The following is a 23,378-nucleotide window of genomic DNA, read 5'->3' as shown; positions in this document are numbered from 1 at the left end:
TTAAAATTGTATATTCAGCCTGTCACAACCCCTTTAATGATGATGAGTCTGAACATGGCACTGCTCCTAAATATAAATGTAAAATGTGTGCTAGCCCAGCTTCAGACCACTCTTTAGCCCAGCTAAACCTCAAATGTTTATAGTGATACCATACCAGGCTCCACAAAATCAGGACTGTCTGTGAAAAATGGAACAGCAATGTAATTTTATGTTTTTTACTTTTCTTATAAAGGAATTTAGTTTATTCAGCAACAGGAATAACATCATCAGCATTTTTGTGCCAGGAAGGCCGCCAGACTCTTTTCAGTATTCCAATCATATATAATCCTTAGATCACCTCAAGACTTCTAGGAATGGTCCCCACCATCTGCTAAAGTATTTTATCTTCTAGAAGGCCAGTGTTGTTATTTCTAATGACTTATGATATTCATATATATACAGTATATGAATACAACTATCCTGACACCATCTCCAGCTTTATAAATAGCATCTATGGCACCCAGTAGCAAAGTCTGTAGTTGAGAGGAATGGGGAAGCTCAGTGTTAGAGTCTTATGGTTTTTGGGTGACACATGATCCAATCCAAAGGGTTGCAACAGATACAAGCATGTATTTATAACCACTGGTAGGGTTTAATTAAAGCTGGATGAAGTACGATGAGAAATCTTTACCCGGCTGATCGTCAGTCTGTTTCCACAAGGCTAAAGCCAAGGCATGCATACCGCACCACTTTTTTGGCCAAGTCCAACACAAAATGGAAGCAGGACCCAAAGCCAAATGACTTTGGGTGACCACCAGGTGTCATATTTGGTGAGGTCAACTGGGCCAATTTTATATATGCACCTCTTTTAGGTCCATATTTACTATACGTAATAGGCAATATTAGTTTATACTGCTCATGTTATACAGATGCATTTCAGACAGGCTACAACTCATTTGTTCCTAAGGATGTCACATCCCATCTCATAGACACTCTTTTTTGAGTTGTAAGGTTTCTGGCTGAGAAGCAAATGTGTCAGAGCTATACACTCTAATATGATGAAGATCCTCCTGCACATGTGCCTGCCATTGTATTGACACAGAGATACACCAGCATTCCACACAAATTCAAATAAAACAGAGGTTTACCATGGCCTGGCTTTTATTATAACTCAGTAATGGTCAGGGTTGTCAAGTTTTTCCTACAGTGACACTAAATTCAGGAGTTAAATCTTAAAGGGGAACTATGGGGTTAAGGCTTTTCCCCATAGTTCTCCTTAGGGCAAAAGGAGGACATAAACTAGCGTTCTCCCGTCACCCTAGGCTCAGTATACTGAGACACCTGCAGCTGAAGCGGATCCCGACAATTATGTCCGGATCCGCCCAGCTGCGTGAATGACAGCTGGCTCTGCCTATCTAGAGGAAGAGCAAGCTGTACCCGCCCGCTCCCTGTCCGATCCGCCAGTCAGCGTTGGCGGATCTGAGCGGGTAGGGGAGAATCCAGCCCCTCCCCTGTCACGACAGAGAGCCGTGACAGGATCGAGAAGCGAGCGAACGCCGGTATGTGTTCGCTCACTTCTCGATCTGCTGAGCCGACCTGTGACAGTCTCATTGTCACAGGTCGGCTAGAACTATGAGGTGAGTGAAAAGCACTCACCTCATAGTTCTCCTTTAAAGATGCATTCAAGTTCTCTAACTATGAACATAAATGTATCTTATTTATGTATCACTCGGCTGTAGATCCTCAAATCATCTCTGAGTTGGTGCTGACACTGTCCTTCCTTGTGGAGGTCAGCTACTTTTCAACACACAATGGGAACAAAAGTAGCCACCCTCCAGAAGGAAGGACAGACATTTATGTTCATAGAGAACTTGAATTCATCTTTAAGATTTAGCTCCAAGCTCTCTCTCGTGATGGACTACAATCTCATGTTTAGTTTACTAATTTATGAGGGTGAGTCAAAAATGATCTGCACTCCGGTCATATTAAAACCGCAGCACATTCTTATCAGAGCTTTCCATTCAAGGCTACTGTCTCCCCAGTCACTGCTGTGCAGGTGTGAACTTGTTACTTCAGTTCGTTTGTAACTGCGGTGCAAGAAAAAAAATTAATGCCCCACTTGTGATTCGCAGGAAAGAAGAGCAGCGTGCAGTGATTCATTTTTTGTGTGGTCTGAGGGGGTGCCTGGTGTCGATATTTATCGACGACATTGTGCGCTGTATGGAGAAAGTGTTTTGTTGCAAAGAAGTGTATATGAATGGATAGAGAAGTTCAAGGAAGGCCGCACAAGTGTTAGCCATTAAGAAGGAGTCGAACACCCGTCCACATCCGATGACAACATTGAGCGTACACGTGAAATGATTCTGTCGAATAGACGAGTGACAGTGGACTATGTGGCTTTGGTCCCCTGAAAGCAGCCCTACGAGGACGAAGATTCACCTCTGATGAAGAAGTGAAGACAGCGTTGCATTCATGGCTCGCAGCTCAGCCTAAAACATTTTTGAGGAAATACGAAAACTTGTTGACAGATGTAGAAGTTTATTGAAAAGCAAGAAGATTATGTCGAAAAGTAATGTATTTGTCTTTTTTAAAAGTTGATTAAAATAACTTCTACAGCCATAGATCATTTTTGACTCACCCTCCTATTTGCAGATTGTAGTCCATCACGGGAGCAAGCTTGGATCGGTGGCTACTTTGCAACAATGTAGAAATAATCTGCACAACCAGATCCTTGAGGCAATGTCTGTCGGAGACCCCCAGAAAACAGCGTCACATCTCTGCCCTGATGAAGGGACCCTGCGTGGTCCCGAATCGTTGGATTATGCGATATGTGTGACGTTTAGTCCAAATAAATGGACTTTTTTTGAATTTCATTTACAGAGTGCTGATGATTTCTATCGTTCATTGTCGGAGACCCCCGACTCAACTGGATAGCCATTGTGTGGGACAGTAAAGGATTGTACAGGTTCTAGATCCTGCTACCAATTTACCCACCTCTGCTGTCCATTAGCATAAATGTATAAGGTCAGCATGTTATGAAGCTCCCTGCAGGCATACTGCCCTCTCAAACAGGACTGAAATCTGGAAATTGTGTCCAGAAAAAGGCAGTCAGGGGGCAAATAACTAGTCACCGGTATTGCCTGTTTCCCCATTTCCCCATTATTGACCTACCATTAGACATGTGCACGGCAAAAAAATTTGTTTCAGACGAAATAAATGAAAATGAAAAACATTTTAATTCGTTTTGTCAATGGAAACGAATTGGAATGGTGTTTCCGAATCCAAAACCGCGCAAAGAAACTGCAGAAGGAGCGGCAGCCGTATCGGCTGCCAGCGTGTTCTGCGCATGCGTGCCGCCATTTTGGAGTATATCTTGCTATACACCAAGATGGTGGCGTAATACTGGGTTTGTTTCGCTCCTGGAGATGTCAAGCTCTTGTGTATTGCCCTTTTAAGACTGATTTGTCAACCCCGCCTGTAACCAGTTTGACAATACAAAAAAAGAGATGTGCGAACTGTCTTACAGATGAAGGCAGCTCAAGGGTTAATCATCGGCTGGGACAAACTGCAATGTCAGATTTTAAAGAAATGTATCTATTTATTACTGATCGAAGACATGCAACAAACATTAGTGGACACATAGCTGACAGTTTCCTGTCAAAAGGATTAAAAAACGATGACTAGTCTTAATGACTTAGATCGGTGGTGAGGTGGATAGATGTCCCTTCATTGGCCGTACATATATCTCCTAAATTCCTAAGGTCTATAGGTTGTTTTTGATACTGGAATGTATCTAAGTTAACCCTGGGATTAAGTACTTGCTCTGATGTACTTGCCAAACTGCCAAATCAACTGAATTTAGGTGATTTGCAGGTTTGTCTGAATCCGAATGCCTATGTCTACTTACCATGCCTTGTTTTGCATTGTGTCTCTGTATGGAGGTGACTATCTTGGTGTAGGCAAGGCTTTGCTTCCTCATGTCAGAGACTCCCACATAGGGAACAGTGAGCAGTACAGTAGTCACATCTCCAAATCTCACTCTAGATTCACTTTTTGAATTCAGCTCCACTTTAAGTCTGTGGACAGTATTAGGCACATGCCTGTTATGACACCAATTTGGATGGTCTCCACCTCCATCAACCATTGGATGTAGTTCTGATTAACAATTTTATGAATGTTGAAGAATGATTTGTAGAGCAGGAGAAACCCAGACTGTGAAAGCGAATGCAGCCCTGGCCTCCTGCAAGATCTTATTCTTCCCTATAACATGCTCTGGGCAATGTGTTCGTGACAGCTCGTTTTCCATGTCCTCGACAGTGGGAGGAGATGACTCCTACACTGCAGATTTTTCTCTCTGTTGTGGAGCTGGTGGAATAGAGAACTGCATTTCATAATGGATCTTGTGTAAGTTCTTTCATGCTCTGGATCCTACCCCGTGGCCCGTGCCAGAGGGAGGTCAAGGAACATTTTCTGCTCCTATTATTTTCTTCCCTTTTATCTATTTTTTACAGTTTTTCCCGCAGCAGAGCACAAACATTCAATTTCCTATTCCAAATTATTATTTAATTCTTTGAAAATTATAAATACATTGTTTTGCCATTATTACTTTTTTATTGTTTTTTAATTTGTTTCGAGTAGTAGCTTTGTTACATAAAGTATACTGTACATGTCCTAGAGCTGCTTTATTGTGATGCATTGTTCAGGCAGATGTGTCCGTTTTCAGAGTAGATGGGGTGCTTTAAGCAACAAAAACGGTTAAAAATAGAAATGTTTCCCTAAATGTCCCTAACCGCGACCCTATCCCTGATTTTTAAGAAAGAGCTCAACACTGAAAGCAGAATTCTGGGTAACGATTTTCTAAACCCCTTGTTTGTCTCAGTTCAAAAATATACGCACCCAATCCAGGGAGCCGGCTTGCTCTTAGACCGGTCCCTTTCTCCTGTCTCCCCCTCTGGTGCAGCGTCCTCACGTCCAATATAGAGTGTATTGGATGTGATAACTGACGGGACCTTAGACCACTGCAGTGGAGGGGGAGTGAGGTGGAAGGAACTGGTTTAAGTGCAAGTCTGCTCTAAGGATCAGGTGTGTATAACTTTGTTATTTTTGAATCTAGACAAAAATGAGCACTTAACCCGTGCACTATAGGGGTAGACCCACTACAAAGGTTAGGGCTCATTCACACTGGAATCGTCCGGCACGTAAAGCTCCGTGCATGGCCGTATTGGACAGCTCCCGGGAAGTACAGGTGCTGCGTGTGATTAGTGTGCAGCCCCTATCCTTCTCTATGGGACTACGTGGCCGTACACCGCCCTATGCTCACCCGCCCTGCACGTCTGTGCGGGCGAGCATAGTCATATGCTGACAGGATGGTTCCTGTCTGCGTCCGAGCCGGGACACACGCACCGGTACGGACCTGCACTTGAGGTGAGCGTAGAAGGGGCGTATGGTCACGTAGTTCCATAGAGAAGGACAGGGGCTGTGTACTAATCACACGCAGCACCTGTCCTTCCTGGGAGGCCTTTTTCTTAAGACCTCATTCACACGGGATACAGCCATGCACGCAGCACGGAGCTGTATATGCCGGCTGTTTGCCATGTGCATGAGGCCTTAAGAAAAATTTTGCCTGCAGTTCTTCTTTAATCTTTCTCCTACCGAAACCCTATACATTAAAGCTGAACTCTAGGCAAACAGCTAAGTAAACAGATTCAATGCATTTAGGGAGCTGTTTTACCTGTCAAAGGATTTGTATTTCTGGCCATCTAGCCCTGAGACATACACAGCCCTCTCACATATCACAGCTAAGTGGATGAACAGCAATAGGCTGAGGTCATCCCTTTGCTCATTTTGCTCTCTCCTCTTTTCAGCATGTTCCTAGTCAAAATCTTTTCATGCAGCAAATTTAATTAGCTCCCAGTTCTTCCTTTCCCTCTCACAGAGTTCTGCTGTATAGAGGATTGCAAGAGGCTGATACAAAGTCGATCAAGATACTAATGCTAGTTTTAAAAGATATGGATTTAATCATGAATAAACAGCTGTATTGATGTGTGTCTTTTAAATTTGGCAAGAGTTCAGTTTTAACCTAACCCCTACAATCAACACTACCTTTTAGCCTCCCACCTAATACTTAGAGGTCTATTTAAAAACAATTCACAGAGCCAGTCACCCTGCAAATCTCTGTGAATGTTGGTTCTGTGCAAATCGAAGCAAAAATGAAATTTCTTAGTACCTTTTCTCTTCAGGTCAAGTGTAATGTAATACTGTATTATGGCCACTTGACGGAGCTGAAACTATACTAAGAATGTTCGTTTTGCCTCTATTTGCACAGTGCGAATGTTCACAGAGATTCTCAGAGCAAATGGCTCTGCAATTTCTTTATAAATAGACCCCTTAATGCTAAACTCCAGGTATAAAGTATTATGCATACTTACACTGGTGCAGCTTGGCCCAAAGTAAGTATGCTCAGGATATACCTGGTTGACCTACAGGGATCCTGTAAAGCACTGTGGTAGCTCGACCTACTACAGTGCTTTACAGCGATATATTGTATCCTGTATAGCACTGAGCTGATTGCATTTTGCCTGCTCCTCTTCCTTATTTGTGCTCTTCTCTCATAGAACACAGTGACAACCTGTGATTACAGGAGCCTGGCTGCTGTAGGCTTGGCTGGGCCAGACACTGGAAACCCACTCCGGCTCTTTTTGGTTTCTCTGTTTTCTTTCATATACTGGAAGCCAACCCAACCTCTCCCCGCTTCCTGCTGCAGAGGCATAGCAGAAAGTATTTCTGGAGGCAGCCACGCACAGTGGTTTCTCTCACATCCCTTTGAACATTCAGAATGTTAAAAATAATTCTGCCCTCTGAATCCGCTGGCCAATCACTCATTAAAGTGAAAACATCACAAGGAAACTACATGGCCTGGTTCATCGATGTAAGATCTGTCCATATTGATCCACTTGGTACTAGTAAGAATCAAACTTGTGCAAAATGTCACTTGGTGTAACAGCTACGGCATCCGTTCCTCGAGCCGTCTGCGTTCCACCCTGGAACGCTGCGGCCGTGGACGTAACAGGGCGCCTCCTTCCCCTGACAGAATACGTCAAGGTTTTAGTGAATCTTCATTTTTATTTTTGAAGTCACTTAAAGTGGAAACAAGCGCTTTCGGGGCCGCACAGGGTCCCCTTCATCAGGCTTAAAGTGAACGCCTGATGAAGGGGACCCTGTGCGGCCCCGAAAGCGCTTGTTTCCACTTTAAGTGACTTCAAAAATAAAAATGAAGATTCACTAAAACCTTGACGTATTCTGTCATATTTGGAGTGCTGATGACATCTATATACAACGATTTTACTTGATACGGCGCCATCCATAGTCATTGCGAGCACCCATTTTTCCACATGGGAAGTCCGATAAGGTGTGCTACAGGTCCTTGGACATTTATACCACTATTGAGTTGGTCGCCCAACTACTCAGGAGCCTCCACCACATCTCTACTACTGGCATCTCATCCAGACCGGCTACCATCTGCTACTACCTTCTACCTCTGGAGATTGTTTCACTGAAGCCTCGGGGTCTACCCCCCAAAACCGCAAGTAGTCACAACTGTTGGGATTGCTGTTCACACTCTGAAGTAATCAGTATACTGCCACCTAGTGGAACTATCAGCATTTAGTTTGTACCTTACCATTGATCCCAAACGGAAAGTGTATTAAGTAAGATTGCCTCTGCTTATACCGCTTGCATTTCCTAAGAGACTGCCTTGCCAAGCAAATACGCTACTATTATTGCTTCTCCCAGAATTGTCTAGAGGGAATATGTATTAATATTCTCTGAACTATTCCACCTTAATCTTTTGTGTTTGCTGTCCATGATTCTGAATCCCAAACTCTCCGTTTGTGATTGAGAGTGACGCCTGGGATTATAGCCTGACAACCGCACTACAAACCGTTTAACGGGTCTGAACCGCAGCTGAGATCCACCTCACCTAACGGAATACGGGCGCATGACACTTGGAGAAGAGAAGTTTGAATCTGATTGCTGCTCTAGGAAAGCAAACAGAGTTCCTACATGAGACGTCTTGATACATAAGAGCAATGTTGGCTAAAGCCTTCATGGTGCCCATTGATCAGCAGTCCCCAAACTAAGGCCTGAGGGATGGTTATGGCTTGCTGGTCACTATTTACCAGCCCATGCAATGACAAGACCCTGCTTGCAGGACTTTCTCATTGTACGCTGGAAGAGGTCACTGTGCGAGGAGCATAGTAGCAGAAATATATCAGGCACTATTTATCAGAGTGTTCTCCTGCCAGGATTTTACTACTCCCACTGATGCCAATGCTGGGGGATATTTTACTACTTCCACTGACACTAATGCTGCTGGGGGGGGGGGCTTTATTATTCTCATGGACACCAATTTTAGGGGGATTTCTGAATCCCCTTGACATTTATGATGGGGCACCAATCTTCCCACTGACCAACAACACAGGGCCATTTATTGTTCCTGCAGACCACCGACGCAGAGGCATATTGCGCTACCACTGACCACCGACATAGGGGCGTTTTTTACTATCACTCATGCAATGCTTCCTCTGATGCAGCACTTTCTAAGAAGGAATAACTATATTTCTTTATTAGAATACCTACTAAAAAGAAAGTAAACTGTTTCCCTATTAGGTCAGTTATTTCAATGATGGGCAGAGCTTCTGGACCCATAACCCCCCTGTAGCCTTTCATGCAGGATTTCCATTTTTGTCCTGCCAGGTTAGATTTTTTTATTTGTGGGGCCCATTGTAGTTCTCTGCACAGGAAGTTAACTGGTATGTGGTCCACTGGAACAATTCATTGTGCGAAATGGGTTCACTGCCAGGGCAAATTGTCACTATCTGGAGGTCTCAAGCTTAGAATTAAGCAGCCAGATGTACTGCTGGTTTTGACTTGTGCAAAGTAATGTTCTCATCCATGTATAGGAATGTGTAGGAATAACTGTTGATGCAGCTGCTTAATCACATCTGGCAGTGTTTTAGATTGCCACAACCCCTGTCCCTGGCACTGCCAATCAACCTTCTTTAACCCCCTGTACAGCAGCACTTGGCCTGGGAGAGGGAAGGTCAGCACTAGGAACCAATCAGAATGTGCTGGATTGCATGTGCTGTCTTTCTTATACACTGTAAGCTTCCTGATGGTAGAAAGAAGCAGAGTATTGGTCCAACCAATGTACTGCTGCTCCTTTATTTCCAGGCTGCTGCTTGGATCAAGGGTCTGGTAAGAGATTTTAGGGAGGACCCCTTTTTTTTCAGCGTTGGGGTGCCCCCTAACCTTCCTACCAGACCCAAAGGGTCTGATATAAATTAATTCTGAATGACATTCGGAAATTAAATTCGGATGCATCCAAATTTTCTATATGAAATATTCAGATACGTTCAGACTCGTTACTACTTTCATTCAGAAATTCGGATGCATCGAAAATGCAGAAATTCGTCCAAATTTCAATTAGAAAAGAAAAGAATCGCACATATCTAACGACAAGTGGATTGTCATGAGGGACAAGTAGACTGGGCCCCTCCGCTTTAGTCCTTGGACAAGTAGTCTTTTTAAAAATGTCCACACCCTTGGTATCCTGACATTGGTCGTCAGCTGCTGAAAGAATACAATGCAAACAGTGGGAGGTTCGTCCATCAATGCTCGTAAGTGTTGATGGAGGAATCTGTTCTATTTATTTCATTCAACCTGTGTGTTTAAGAAAAAAATAGACACGTGTATACCCAAGTTTAGACTAGACTGTATTGGTCTACTGCAGTGTGGTCTTCTGACAAATCTCCGAAAGGCTGTCTGGTTGTTTGGATCACAAGACCAATTGAACAAAATGACAAATCTTTTAGCAGATAAAACAATTCACTTGTATATTCCAGCCACGTGTTTCACCTCTTGTCTGGGGCTTAGCTTTAAATCATTTTGTAGCCTTTGGTTACTCAAGCCCATAGTCTTTCTTTGTTTATTATTTCAGATATAAGTGTTTAATAGTTTGCTTCTACATCAGAATGACCATATCTAATGGAAATATATTTTAATTCTTCCTACTGTTTGACATCATATATAATCCAGACTACAATTTGAAAATTTGCTTTTGAAATGGGGGTAAAATGTGGCACTGTGGCCCTAAAGAACAAGAAGCTAAAAGAACATTGCTATAATTTGTACATAAAGTGCATTCAGTGTTTAAATAAAACACTTGAATCACACAAAAGAAGAAAGAAAAGGAGAAAAGAAAGAGAAAACGAGGAAGAAGTCTATGCAGACGTTGTATTTCTTCTCTCCCGCTGCCCAAATATAAATCGCACCCATGCTGAGCAGCTAGATTAAATGAAAAATAATTATGAAAGACTTCCTCTCAAGATTTGAATAACAGAGCTGGAGAATAAAGAACTATTTGCTACGATGTTTGAAAATGTTCTAAAGTTCCGAAAGAATGTTAATATGCTTAAGTGCAATAGTCACAAACCTACACATTAGCAGTTCTATTTACATAAGAATGGCATTGAATTGTTAAAGTGAAGTCATAAATTGCATTTTTCCTAAGGAACCAGTGTGGCCCCTGACTGAATGTCTGGTAGGCAGGCAAACCCACTCTGGTTACATGACTGTCTCCTTAAGTAGCAAGCTGGGCTCAGCAGGGGGCGTTACATATACACACACACACGAAAATAATTGGACACTGACAGATTTTTGTAATTTTGAATTCATGATTCTGGCTCTGTATGCCACCACAATGGATTTGAACTGAAACAACCAAGTTTCAATTAAAGTAAAGAGTTTCACCTTTAATTCAAGGGGATGAACAAAAATATCGTATGAAACATTTAGGAATTGCAACCATTTCTTACACAGTCCCCTTCTCTTAGGGACTCTAATGTAATTGGACAAATAATAAATAAAATGTTCATTTTTAACACTTTGTTGAGAATCCTTTGCAGGCAATGACTGCTTGAAGTTTGGAATGCATTGACATCACCAAACGCTGGGTTTCCTCCTTTTTGATGCTTTGCCAAGCCTTTACGGCAGCTGTCTTTAGTTGTTGTTTGTTCCTGGGTCTTTCTGCCTTAAGTTTTGCCTTCAGCAAGTGAAATGCATGCTCGATTGGGTTGAGATCATGACTTGGCCATTGCAGAAAATTCCACTTGTTTGCCTTAAAAAACTCCTAGGTTGCATTCGCAGTATGTTTTGGGTCTATATAGTGAACCCCAAGCCAATCAACTTCGCTGAAACTGTCTGAATCTGAGCAGACAATATATCCCTATACACTTAAGAATTCATCCGACTTCTGTCACATCATCAATAAACACCGGAAACCATGCATGCCCATGCCATCACACTGACTCCAGTGTGTTTTACAGATGATGTGGTATGCTTTGGATCATGAGCCGTTTCAAGCCTTCTCCATACTTTTTCTTCCCATCATTCTGGTACAGGTTCATCTTAGTTTCATCTTTCCAAGGAATGCTGTTCCACAGCTGGGCTGGCTTAGTTAGATTTTTTTTTTGGCAAAGTCTAATCTGCCCTTTCTATTCTTGAGTCTTATGAATGGTTTGCACCTTGTGGTGAACCCTCTGTATTTGCTCTTGTGAAGTGTTCTCTTTATGGTAGACTTGGATAATGATATGCCGACCTCCTGGAGAGTGTCCTTCACTTGGCTGGATGTTGTGAAGGGGGTTTTCTTTGCCATGGAAAGGATCCTACGATCTTCCACCACTGTTATTTTCCCTGGACGTCAAGACCTTTTTGTGTTGAAGAGCTCACCAGTGAGTTCTTTTTTTTTCTCAGAATGCACCAAATTGTTCATTTGACCACTCCTAATGTTCCTGCTATGGATGGATTTTTATTTTTTGGGGGGAAGCCTAAGGATGGCCTGATTCATTTGTATTGAGAGCTCCTCTGAACACATGTTGGGTTCACAGCAACAGCTTTCAAATGCACATCCCACACCTGGAATCAACCCCAGACCTTTTACCTGATTAATTGATGATGAAATAACAAAGGAATAGCCCGTCCATGAAACCGTTTTTGAGTCAATTGTCCAATTACTGTTGCTTCCTTGAAAAAGAGGAGGCTACATATTAAAGATCTGTATTTCCTTATCCCCTTCCTCCAATATGGATGTGTATACCTTGAACTGAGAGACTGCACTTTAAGCCCAGATTCTTTATTTAACTGTAACTTGAATTTATTTTGTTAAACAGCCAAAATAAAAAAACTTTTGCCAGTGTCCAATTATTTCCAGACCTAACTGTATATATAGCTACAGTATATACTCCAGGCAGATTTTAAAAGGCTCCAATTAATGCAGCTACATCAAAATTTGTTATTTCTTTTTGATTTAGTATAAGCCTCTTTCAGTCTATTGTATACTCTGTACAGCAGAGCTTAGAGAGGCTGAAGGAGAAGCAGTACAAGGAGCCTGTAGTAGTGGAGGGAGCATGCCAATAGGGGAAGAGGGCAGAGTGACAGAGATGTGAACCCATCAGTGTGTTGCTTCTCGTTTCCCTGGGTGGGAGGAAAACCTGTAAGGCAAAAAGAAACTGGTGGGTGCAGCCACATTTTGGATACACCACAGAGCATGACATCATTTCCGTTCGACTTGGCAAGCTTATGGCTTCTGATCGCTCGAATGAATATCTGCTTGTGTGTTACAGAACCGATCGTAACATAGATTGATTAAATATTACTTTTTCATAAATCAGTTCTGATAGATTTTAATTTCAGTTGATACTGTATGTGATGCATCATACAATATTTTCATCTATGATGAATCTCTTTTTTTAGATAGCTGATACCTGAATCAATCACAGATCAATACGTGTATGGCCACCGCTGAACAGCAAGTGTGGGCAGAGGACCCATGGCACCCAACATGCAAGGGAATACTTATAAAGCAGAGAATGTGGCATTCGCCAAACATTCAATGCCATGTATTTTAAAACAATGCCCAAGAGGATACACCAGCAGTAAATGTTTGCTGAATGCCACATTCACTATTTTTTTTAGAATATACTCCCTATTCTTAAACTATAGCTCTTCAGGCTTTACTAGGACAGATTTTTAATTACCCCCAAATTTGGTTTTACTTACTCTTTGTAAGGATGACTCTCAGAGATAAAAGCAGAGAGGCTACCTGATGACTGACAGTCAGTCAAATGTCTGTGCTGATAGCACAGCTGTCTTACAGCTCCTAAGTAACCATAGCAGTATCAAACACAGAACCCTGGAACTGTTCACATTCCTGTTAACCACAAATGGCTCTGATATGTGATATTGTTTTACAAACGCGGGGGACCCTTAGGCCTCGTTCACCCCGGCTGCCCACCTAAGGCACCATTCACACCGAATCCATTAGCATCCGATTTTCAATGGATCTCAAAGGATGCCAAGGGAAAGTAACTCAAAAAATGTATGGGTGTGAATGGGACCAGTGACACTACTGTGTTGAGTTGTGTTGCAGTGCGCTGAAACCAAAAGTAGAGCATGCTCCACTGTTTTTCAGCACAATGCTTCAAAAACAGATGTCAACACAACAGGACACAAGTAAAAAAAAAAGTACATAGAAGTCACTTACGACATGTTAATTCAAAATAAAGATTGGCAAAAAGTAAAAAGAACACAATGCAAGTCAACGGATGTCACCAGAAGTTGAAAATGCAATTCAACGGAGCTCCGTTGACTTTTTTAGGTCCGATTTTGGTGTGAAAGACCCCTAAAAGGTAAATTAGCAGCTGCTGAGCCCTGCCAAACGTAGATATTCATGGTCACCGCTGCCGCCCCTCTGCGCTCTGCCGCCCCGAGGCCGGGTCTCGGTGGCCTTGTGGGAAATCCGGGCCTGATTGCAATAGAAGATCCCGTTGGGAAAAGAAAAAAACCTCATTCAGAAGGCAGCAGTGTTGCCTTCTAAACGCCAGACAGCCGCTGCTCTACCGCCCTCTGAAAAGCAATCCACCGCGTATCACTTTTCAGGGGCATGGTAAAGAGCTGTCTACAGGGGGCAAAAAACACTGGGCTTTATTACATGATGGACTTGTACCTAGACATGAGCTGGAACACATGGTTGTCAGCGCTGTATTGGAGCATCTTTAACATTTGAACAGGTTCTAGTGTTTGCCTACTTCATTTTTATTCAGAATAGATGTAAAAATATTCTGAATATATTAATAGCGGAAAAGCTAAATTCTTTTATCTCTTATAGCAAACGGTGCCTCCCCGTGAGCATTCTGCGACCAGCAAAATAGAAGCCCGAATGATAAAAAAAAAGGAGCTTTATCAGTTCCTGTTCGTAGACACAAAAGTCACCAACTCCATTGTAAAAACAATTATGCGCTGTGACGGGCAAATAAAACTGCAGATTTAATTCACCCGCTAATGGCTCGTTCTTTATTTTAGAGTAGCGCTCAAAACAGATGAAACTTTGCTCCGTTTAACCCAATTTTCACCACGGGGATTAAATATCACACCGAGTTTATTGTAATAAGCGATAGGTATCTAGAATAATATTCAATCTAGGACGGGCCTATAAGTATCCGTCAATCACCGGCTTTAGCTCTAAACACAGATGATTTGAATTCATGTTAGCAGCGTGAGGACGTCTTGGCCGGGGAGCAGCGTCGGCTGGGGAAGAGATGATAGGATTACTTCTGCCGCTTGCCCCCTTTTTTTGCTGCTTCTTGTCCAAGCTGTTAAACCACGACAGATTTGATGAAAAAGGCCTCTTCTGGGTTTCTTTCTCTCTGGTCCTGCTGGGTTTTTCCTATTATATATCTGCTGTCGGAAATGAGAACCTTATTCGAGGCTTAATTTTATTCAGGCACAAACACCTTGCTTCCACTCTTCTGCCAGACTGACCTCTGCTGCAGACACGTCTTCACTGAGCCGGGCTCGCGGCAGAAAGAAAATACGTTCGTTTCTTACCATTTGTGGATCTTAGCAGTCTGCTTAGATCTTTTATGGTATATACATTTTGCTACATGATATTTAAATAAGGAGGGTTTGAACAATCTCCCTACCTCCCACACACTTTAAACAAAGTAAATATAAGTATACATGCCCTTTTATTCTAAAGGTCTTCTGGCCAGTTTGATGACGTCCTTCCTCTTCTCTTGGTGGCTAGAAGAGGAAGGCTAGTCCTTACGGTTAGCGGTGGCTAGCCCTTAATTTTGCACTCAATGGTGCTCACACAGAACTCTGTCCCTGTCTCCTAAATGCTGTCCTTTGTTGCCACTTTTATTAGAGACCACAAACACCCATGGCAATGCTCAATGCACAGACATTTTCCGACTGTGTCACCTTTAGGAAGTCCGTCCAGGGCAATGATGTTTGTTATATCAAAGGTGGGGAATCCATCTGCACCCAAAGACAATGAAACTGGAAATTCTATTGGAAATATCTGACCAGTTCCATATGAGTATTGTGAGTCAGCCTGCCGGCATCCATATAAAACTGAACCATCACTTTCTTGGTGTTGTTGGCCATCTAGTAGAGCAGCAAAAGATTCTCTGAAGACGCTTCCCTTTGAGTTATTTAAGAAATATTTCGGCATAACAGCACGGGAATGCATATGTATGAACGATCCATATTCATTTTTGTTCTTGACCTCCCCAGTGTGCTCTTTGGCTCAAATGTAATTCCACTTCAGTTTGATGGATATATTCCAGTAACTGCTCATGAATAGTCCAATCCAGAATTAACAGTAGGTAGAACTGTGAATTTCCATGTAGCCAGTGACTTTTCACCGGGCACGGTATATTGTTACCTGTCATGGTTTATTTATGAATGTGTGAATATGGTTACACAATTCCTTGCAGTGAGTTATGAGAAATTCTGAAGGATTTATTGTAAAATACACAGCAGTGAGAAGGGCTTAGCCATACGCATATAACATGCAAATCTCAAACTTTGAAAAAAAAAAAAAAAGGAATTTATTTTTTTGGAACGTAGAAGCATCTCAACATCTACAGGTCTCACATTTTTATAAGAAAAGAGTTTAATTAACAACAAGCACAAATAACAACCAGCAGACAGTGTAAAGTGTGCTTATTTAATAAAATATACTAATATTTATGTTTTTTTATTTCAAGTATAGCTAAAGCCAAATCTTACCTCTTTATTTGTCCTGTGACCATTGCTTAAGCGGCCGAAAGTGATAGGAAGCCCAAAATGTTACAGCTGTCCACGGACAAGAAATATTTTCCAGTGGGATCATCTGTTCCACTAACAACTTGAACGTACATTGGAAAGATGTTATATCACTTCCTGTTGTGTCTACAGGAAAGGTATTGAAGGGAAATCTCCCCAATAGGTCACAGCAGAAAGAAAATTGACAGGAGTTTTACTTCCCTACTCTGTCCAAAACTAATAGAAAACGTTACACTAACCAAAGTTGTTAATGATGACATCCTCTTCATGTTACCTTTTAAACAGACTGTCTATTACAGAGGTTCTCAACCTGTGTAACCTCAGGACCCACATTTATCCTAGGTCATTAGGTTGCGACCCAAGTCGCAGTGCACTGGAACTCACGGCATTGAGGTAATCGCACATTCCGGTGCGGGCGATTAAACTGTGGGCGGGAGGTGCTTTTCGTGTGCCTTTCAAATGAATGGCAACGCAACACACCTCGTGCACCAGAACGCACGGTAGGTGCGATTGCATGGTACAGTGCGTTAATTACATGGGACTAGTGTGAACGGGCCCTCAGAAACACAGACAGACACACACAACCACAGACACACTCATAGGCATTCTCACGCGCACATACACACTCCAAAAATAAATATGTTTTTAAATTTTGTTTTTAAAATCCACCCAGTCTCCCTAACTTACGAGAACTGGAGTTGATCCGCATTGCTTGTACAGCTCCCTTGCATAAGGGTGCCGGCAGCCAGAATGTGATGTCACTCCGGTCCATGCACCTCTACAGGGCATGCGAGGGAGCTGTAAGCAATACACGTGTAGATAGAGCTCCCTCGTGGTCATACCTCTAGCCCACCCCACCCCACCTCAAGCTGACACTTGGTGCCGGGCAGCATATTTTGAATGGCTGCTCAGTGCGAGAACTGACAGTGCTGCGCCAGGCGGAGGTTGAGGAGCTTCTCACCTAGCGCAGTGGTTGCAATCCACTTTTGGGTCGCGACCCAAGATTTGAGAACCACGGGTCTAAAAAACATATGGTCATAGCTAGGGTGTAACTAAGAGTAGGCATAGACAGAATAAATTCCTCCATCCACACTAAACCCCTGCCTTTAGATATTCTATAAATACACCTAGGCCAATACTCACACCTAATTTTTCACCTAGTGCAGTCTTAGGTCATTTTAGCAAATTTAATACAATATATGACCAAAAGTTTGTAGACACCAAACAATCACATCTAAATGAGCTTCCCCGGACGCCCCATTCCAAAACATTGGACATCAATATAAGGTTGGCCCCCCTCTTCTTGGAAGGCTTTCCATAAGAATACCTGGCTTACAGTAGGCATGATGATTCATCCCCAAGGTGTTTAATAGGGTTGAGGTCAGGACTCTGTGCAGGTCACTTCACACCAATCAAATTATGTCTTTTTGGTGCTGGCTTTGTCCACATGGGGCAGTCATGCTGGAACAAAAAAGGGCCTTCCCCAAAGTGTTACCACAAGGTTGGAAGCCCGCAATTGTCTAAAATGTCTTTGTATGCTTAGCATTAACAGCACCCTTTACTGGAAACACCTCAATTTAAAAATATGGAGTGGCGCCCACACATCTTTGGCCATATACATATTTTTTTTACTATTTATTCCTGTGTTAGGCTAGGTTCTCACCTAGGCAATCGCGTTTTGCTCGTTTCTACGCACGTTTTAGGCACACAAATCAAGTTGCGCATTTTTTGTGAGCGAATCGTGGCCCATTGATATTAATGAACAAACGTGTGTAAAAGGCACAACAAAAAAACAAACGCTCAGATGTGAACATGGCCATAGAAATGAATGGGACTTTGCGTATCTTTTGAGCATTTTTCAGGGCAGATAAAGCGGTACAAAACGCTAGGTGTGAACCAGGACTATTTTTCTGGAAACTGTAACATAGACCCAACAAGAAGAAGGATTTTGTTTAACTTAACACTCTGAAACCTGAGGCGTGTAGTAGCATACTACTATTAATAATAAGAAATGTTGTATTGTGCTGAAAAATAAATACCTGTAATAAATAAATTAATAAATAAGGCAGTTTATTATTTTATTTTCCCCATCTCATAATATTTTTCTCTACACCCATATATTAGTTGCTCTTTACCCTTCAGACGGCATGTCTCCATCCATGTGACAGTACACAGCAGTCTACGGCCCCTTGGTATTGAGGTGTAAGTTTTAACCTCTAGAGATCAATATATCCCAAGCGCTGACTGATCTACTTCCGTACAGACGCCTACAGCCGAGTATCAGAACCCAGTTTATGTTCACGCTCACTTTATGCACCAAAACATGCCAACATTCTGAAGCGTTATATATATCCAACAACTTTCTAAAAGCTTCAGTGAGTCAGGCAACTTGTGGATATATTTCAAAAGCTAATCGTTTTTGCAGAAAGTGAAAAATTTGCCTGACTGATTTTAGGCTTTTACTTGAGTAATGTGAATAAATATTTTGAATGTCAGAAATTAATTAATGACTTTGTTATGAAGCAGATTTTCTTAATATTAGTTTTAGCCAGTTACAGTAGAATTGTAGCGTACCTCCAAACCTAGTGAGATCTAGGTAAATCACACAGGCCTGTCATGCCCCCAGTTACATTCATCATGAAGAATTAATACACCAGTATGATTGGTTAAACAGCAAGTGCTTCATTCACCACATTTCTTTTATACTGGCTTTTCATAATAACAAATAACAATCATTTTGAAAGAAGCCATTCTCAACCATGGTTCTTTGTAATCCTAGGGTTTCTCCAGTGGTTGCTAGGGAGTTCCTTGAGCTGTGGTTGATTGACATCTTATTTGATGGTGTCTTCATAGTTCCTGGACCACTTGGCAAAGCTTGTGGCCCAATTTTCTTCTTTAGCCATCTGTAAAGGTGGCATTCTGACCCCACTTTAAGGGTTGCATGATTCCTAATGACCACGGATCGGTTTCAAGTAGGGATGAATCGATATATATCGGCCGCCGAAACATATCGGCCGAAAATGGCACTTTTGGCATAATGCAGAAAGTGCCATTTTCTGGCCGATATAGCGGTGCATCCATTCCTTCTCTCCTCCCCGTTGGGCGTTGCTCTGTGTCCCAGCGGGAATGAGAGAAACTATCACAGTCGGCCGAGCGCTGCGGGAGGAGAGCACTGTGACTTTTTCTCCCAATGGCCCAGTGGTCTCTAAGGGGAAATAGAAAAGACGAGCTTTCCTAGCAAGGACATAGACAGCGACATAAAACTGGACGGAGGGTCTAACGCTGCCATAATGTATCCACACCAAAAAAAGATGACTTTATATATTCTTAAAGCCTATTTTGTGATAAATTGAACTGGTGCCTAATTATATTTTTTGTTATTATTCTGTGTGTCTCTGTTGACCCCACCTCACTTGCGTTCCCTGCTTTCCTCTCAAATGTTAATGACCCACACCCACACCCACACGACATTGTTTGGGTCAGGTAACTAGCTGTTTAGGCGCAGAGATGCATTAATATGTCTTTTATATCAGCCCGGGGTTCAGCTTTATATCTTCCTTAGAAGTCTAAATGTGATTGTTGATATTCGAAACAAGAGGAGAAAATTGCACATCACAAGCTCCAGGAAGTACACTGCCAGTGACCCTTTGATCTTCTTTTTGGATTCTGGCTGCAGTGAAAAAGATTTCTCTCAACTTCATCTTTTCTGGAAAGAACTGACAGTTCAGTAACTGATCTCACATGTTGGTGTGAGTTGTTCTTGTAGACAACCCACCGCATTCCTGACCGATGTTCTCCTTGCTCAATGGGTGCTGAACTTACTCTGGAGTTGGTGCCACAAAAATCCAGGTAGTAAAGCATGTCAGCAGAACACCAAGGATCTTCCTGCAAAAATGCCTTTATTGACATTCAAGCATTATGTAAAAAAAATGTGCAGGGTCCCTTCTTTGGCATAGTAGGATGTCAGCACCAGATTGTCATACTGTGCCAGATGAAGCGACCCTGCAAGGTCCAGAAACGCTATTTTGTTTAACATAATGCTTGAATGTCAATAACAGCGTTTTTGGATGAAGACACCTGGTGAGATACTTTACTAGTTGGTTTTTTAAAGAGACCCTATGAGGTCTCTAAACAAACCAAATTGGCAGTTCCCTGCAATAAAAGTGGTAGTATGAGCCAGCAGACTCTTTTCCGGTTGCTCGTGTCTCCTGCCTTCCCTCTGTTCCAGTGCTGTAGACCTCAGTATTGGACATCATGATGAAAGCCTTTATGACCATGCCACCCCGTACATACATAGGCATACAACACTCCCCGGGAGTGTCAAATGCCAAAGATCCTAACGGAGGCTGCAGTGCTGGAACAGAGGAAAGGCAGGACATACAGGCCACCATGAATATACTAACTCTTTTATAGCAGGAACATGGCCTTTTGATTGGTTAAGAGACTTGACAGGGTCTCTTTGAAGCTTCCCCAACTGATTTCATACAAAAAGTATACTGAAACCTGGGAGAGAAAATTAAGTTGTTATCCTGGAGTGAAAGTTAGTAATATTCTCCACTAGCATGCACATTTTCTCATGGCCTTGATCGCTAGCTTCCTCATTTTCCAGGCCTGGCTGCACTTACTGCAAATGAACATAAAGAATTCAGTGGTGGAAAGCGGAGAAGTGTCGGAGAAGCGGTTACACATGTCCAGGAGGACATGGCAACATCTGGCCCAGAATAGCTTACATGAGTCACTTTCTTAACACTCGTTACAATCAAATTAACCTCTTCACCTCTGGCAAACAAACCCCCAGCTTGATTTGCTCTTGGCTTGTGATGACAACCTTGAACGTGTATAAATTATACAGACGACAAGAACATACCTGGGAACCCTTAGACATATAGATGTTGACAGAATGAGAAAAAAAGTTTAGTTTTTTTTTTCTGTATGTCTAGCAGTCTGAGTCAGTGCTTTATTCCAGCATTGCTCAAGTCACCAAACATTGATGGTTACGTGACTCATGAGCAACGCAGATCTTCATCCACTTAATCCCACTTTCTGATCAGCTGAGCAAAAATAACTTTTCAAATTACGGCAATTTACAAGGACTCTACATTTCTAGCACCCTCAACAGGTAGATTCTGTAGCCAATGCAGCCAACACATCTCAGAACTGGTAAAATGCAACATATGACATTTTTATGCTTGGGTTTAGATATCTTCATGGCCCATTCACACCAGCAGCTATGTTACATCACTGATGCTCTGATCCTGGCACATCGCACTTTTTTTCTTTTCCAGAACTTTATTGAAATGTCACAAGTTCTAAAGGCACAGCAAGGTGTGAGGCGGTTGTACAACATCACATCCCGCTGCACTGAAAAAAAAAGTACTGCATACAGTCCTATTTTTCCAGTGGACACCACAGCAAAGGCATCCTTTTTTTTTTTTTCGTAGAATATTTCTTTATTACCGTATTTTTCCAATATATACACAGTATAAACATACAAACATGATTGTTAAGAGACCGCCATATAATATTCCGCTAGCATTAAAACCATTCTTCCCTTTAAGAGTCTCAGCTAAAGTTAAGCAAAAAAACAAAAAAAAAGAAACACAACCTAAAACCCCCCAACAACTCCCTTTCTCCTCTCCCCTCGCCACCCCCTCCCACAGTGGCAGTACAGCGGTGTCTCTTATTCTCTATAAGACAAACAAAAATATACTTTTTCGCACTCACCAGAAAAACCCAAAGTTGAATGGGGGGGCGGTGCTTGTAGTGACCTGCGGATGGCGCCGCCACACAGTATAAAGATAAATAAATGGCACCAGCACACCACCAGTATTGCAGTCCAAAGAGTTTGTTTATTGGACCGTCATGTCACCAAAACTAGCGCTTTCAGGGCCACGCAGGGTCCCCTTCATCAGGCTCAGCAATGTCATTGCTGAGCCTGATGAAGGGGACCCTGCATGGCCCCGAAAGCGCTTGTTTTGGTGACATGACGGTCCAATAAACAAACTCTTTGGACTGCAATACCGGTGGTGTTCTGGTGACATTTATTTATCTTATTCTCTATACACACATAGTAGCACTATCAAATTTTATCCATGGGTTCCATGTCACCAGAAATTGTGGGTACCTATCCTGTGACTAACTCTTCTACCCTTCTCAAATTGCCTTGTCTTGCCTTGCATTGGGGCCTTGCTGGGAAAAACTGCCAGCTCAGACCCAACACATCTGTTGGTAATGGGCCCCTAAAGTGTATGCAAAGCCAAAGCTTTTTATTGCCAGTGTTTATTGCCTCTCTAAGAGATCACAGTACTTCCCCTGACAATGCCATCATCAGCTTTTTGTTTTGATAAGTAGGACGGCACCATCTTAGTTCAGCCATCATCCAGAGTCACTGCCTACTTCATGGACTTAGATACCAGCCTAGAGGTCACACAGTTATGTAAGTCCTAATGGTTATGTACTTCTTGGCTGTGTTCACAAATGTCTGATACAGATCAGCCTCTCACCGTGTGACTTGCTATAAAGTATTAACATTGCAATTTGACCAATGAGAGTGGAGACTAAGGAAATGCTTCCTTCTGCCTGCAATTGTGGCAAGATACAAATCTGTTTCCAGTATTAATAAAAGGCAAGCAGAAAACAGCTAAAGAGTCAACTGACGCTTTCGGCTCCGCTAGATCTTTCTGTAGGAAACGTTTCCGCTGAGCTTCGTATACAGCGCTGGATTAGAACTTTGAACGTATATGAAAATTTGAATAATTGCGAGAATTGATGTTCTGGTCGCTGCTGATGTGCTTTTTAATGACTCGTTTATGTTACTGTGTATTAACATTTGTTTGTAGAAGGATAACTTTTTATTGATATGTGACTCTTTGTTTTGGTTACATAGAAGAGGAAGAGGATGAGGAAATGGTGGAACTAAAAACAGGTCATGATTCGGAATTTGACAATCAAGAAGAAAAGCAGGATTCAAAAGAAGGTAAACAGCTTAACATTGATTGCTTTCAATTACAGCATACACTAAATGGTGATTAGGGACGTCAGATGAATTGGGTCTTTAACAAATGATGGTGTTGTCTATTATAGTTTCGGGTTAAAGACTGGGAAGTTTAATGTGATTTGTTAAAAAAAAAATTAAAAAAGAATTATATTTTTAGAAATGTTATTTTTGAAGGTTTCATTTGGTAAAATGTATGTAAAACTGAAACGGTTCTTTTTTTTTTTTTTTTGTTTTG

General features: G+C 42.1%; 1 protein-coding gene across 2 annotated transcripts in view; it reads left to right on the top strand.

Annotated features, from left to right (window-relative positions):
• Window positions 1–23,378, top strand: part of DYNC1I1 (dynein cytoplasmic 1 intermediate chain 1) — a 258,886-nt gene that overhangs the window by 99,450 nt on the left and 136,058 nt on the right. For both annotated transcript variants that reach the window (XM_018560772.1, XM_018560771.1), the window contains one exon: window positions 23,033–23,122. In XM_018560772.1, the coding sequence (XP_018416274.1) occupies window positions 23,033–23,122 (90 nt within the window). The remainder of the gene's footprint in view (window positions 1–23,032; window positions 23,123–23,378) is intronic.

The sequence above is a fragment of the Nanorana parkeri genome, unplaced genomic scaffold (genome assembly GCF_000935625.1).
Source record: "Nanorana parkeri isolate BGI_ZX_2015 unplaced genomic scaffold, ASM93562v1 scaffold477, whole genome shotgun sequence".
NCBI lineage: Eukaryota > Metazoa > Chordata > Amphibia > Anura > Dicroglossidae > Nanorana > Nanorana parkeri.
Note: the sequence above shows the minus strand (reverse complement) of the source record. Positions and strands in the feature narration are given on the sequence as shown.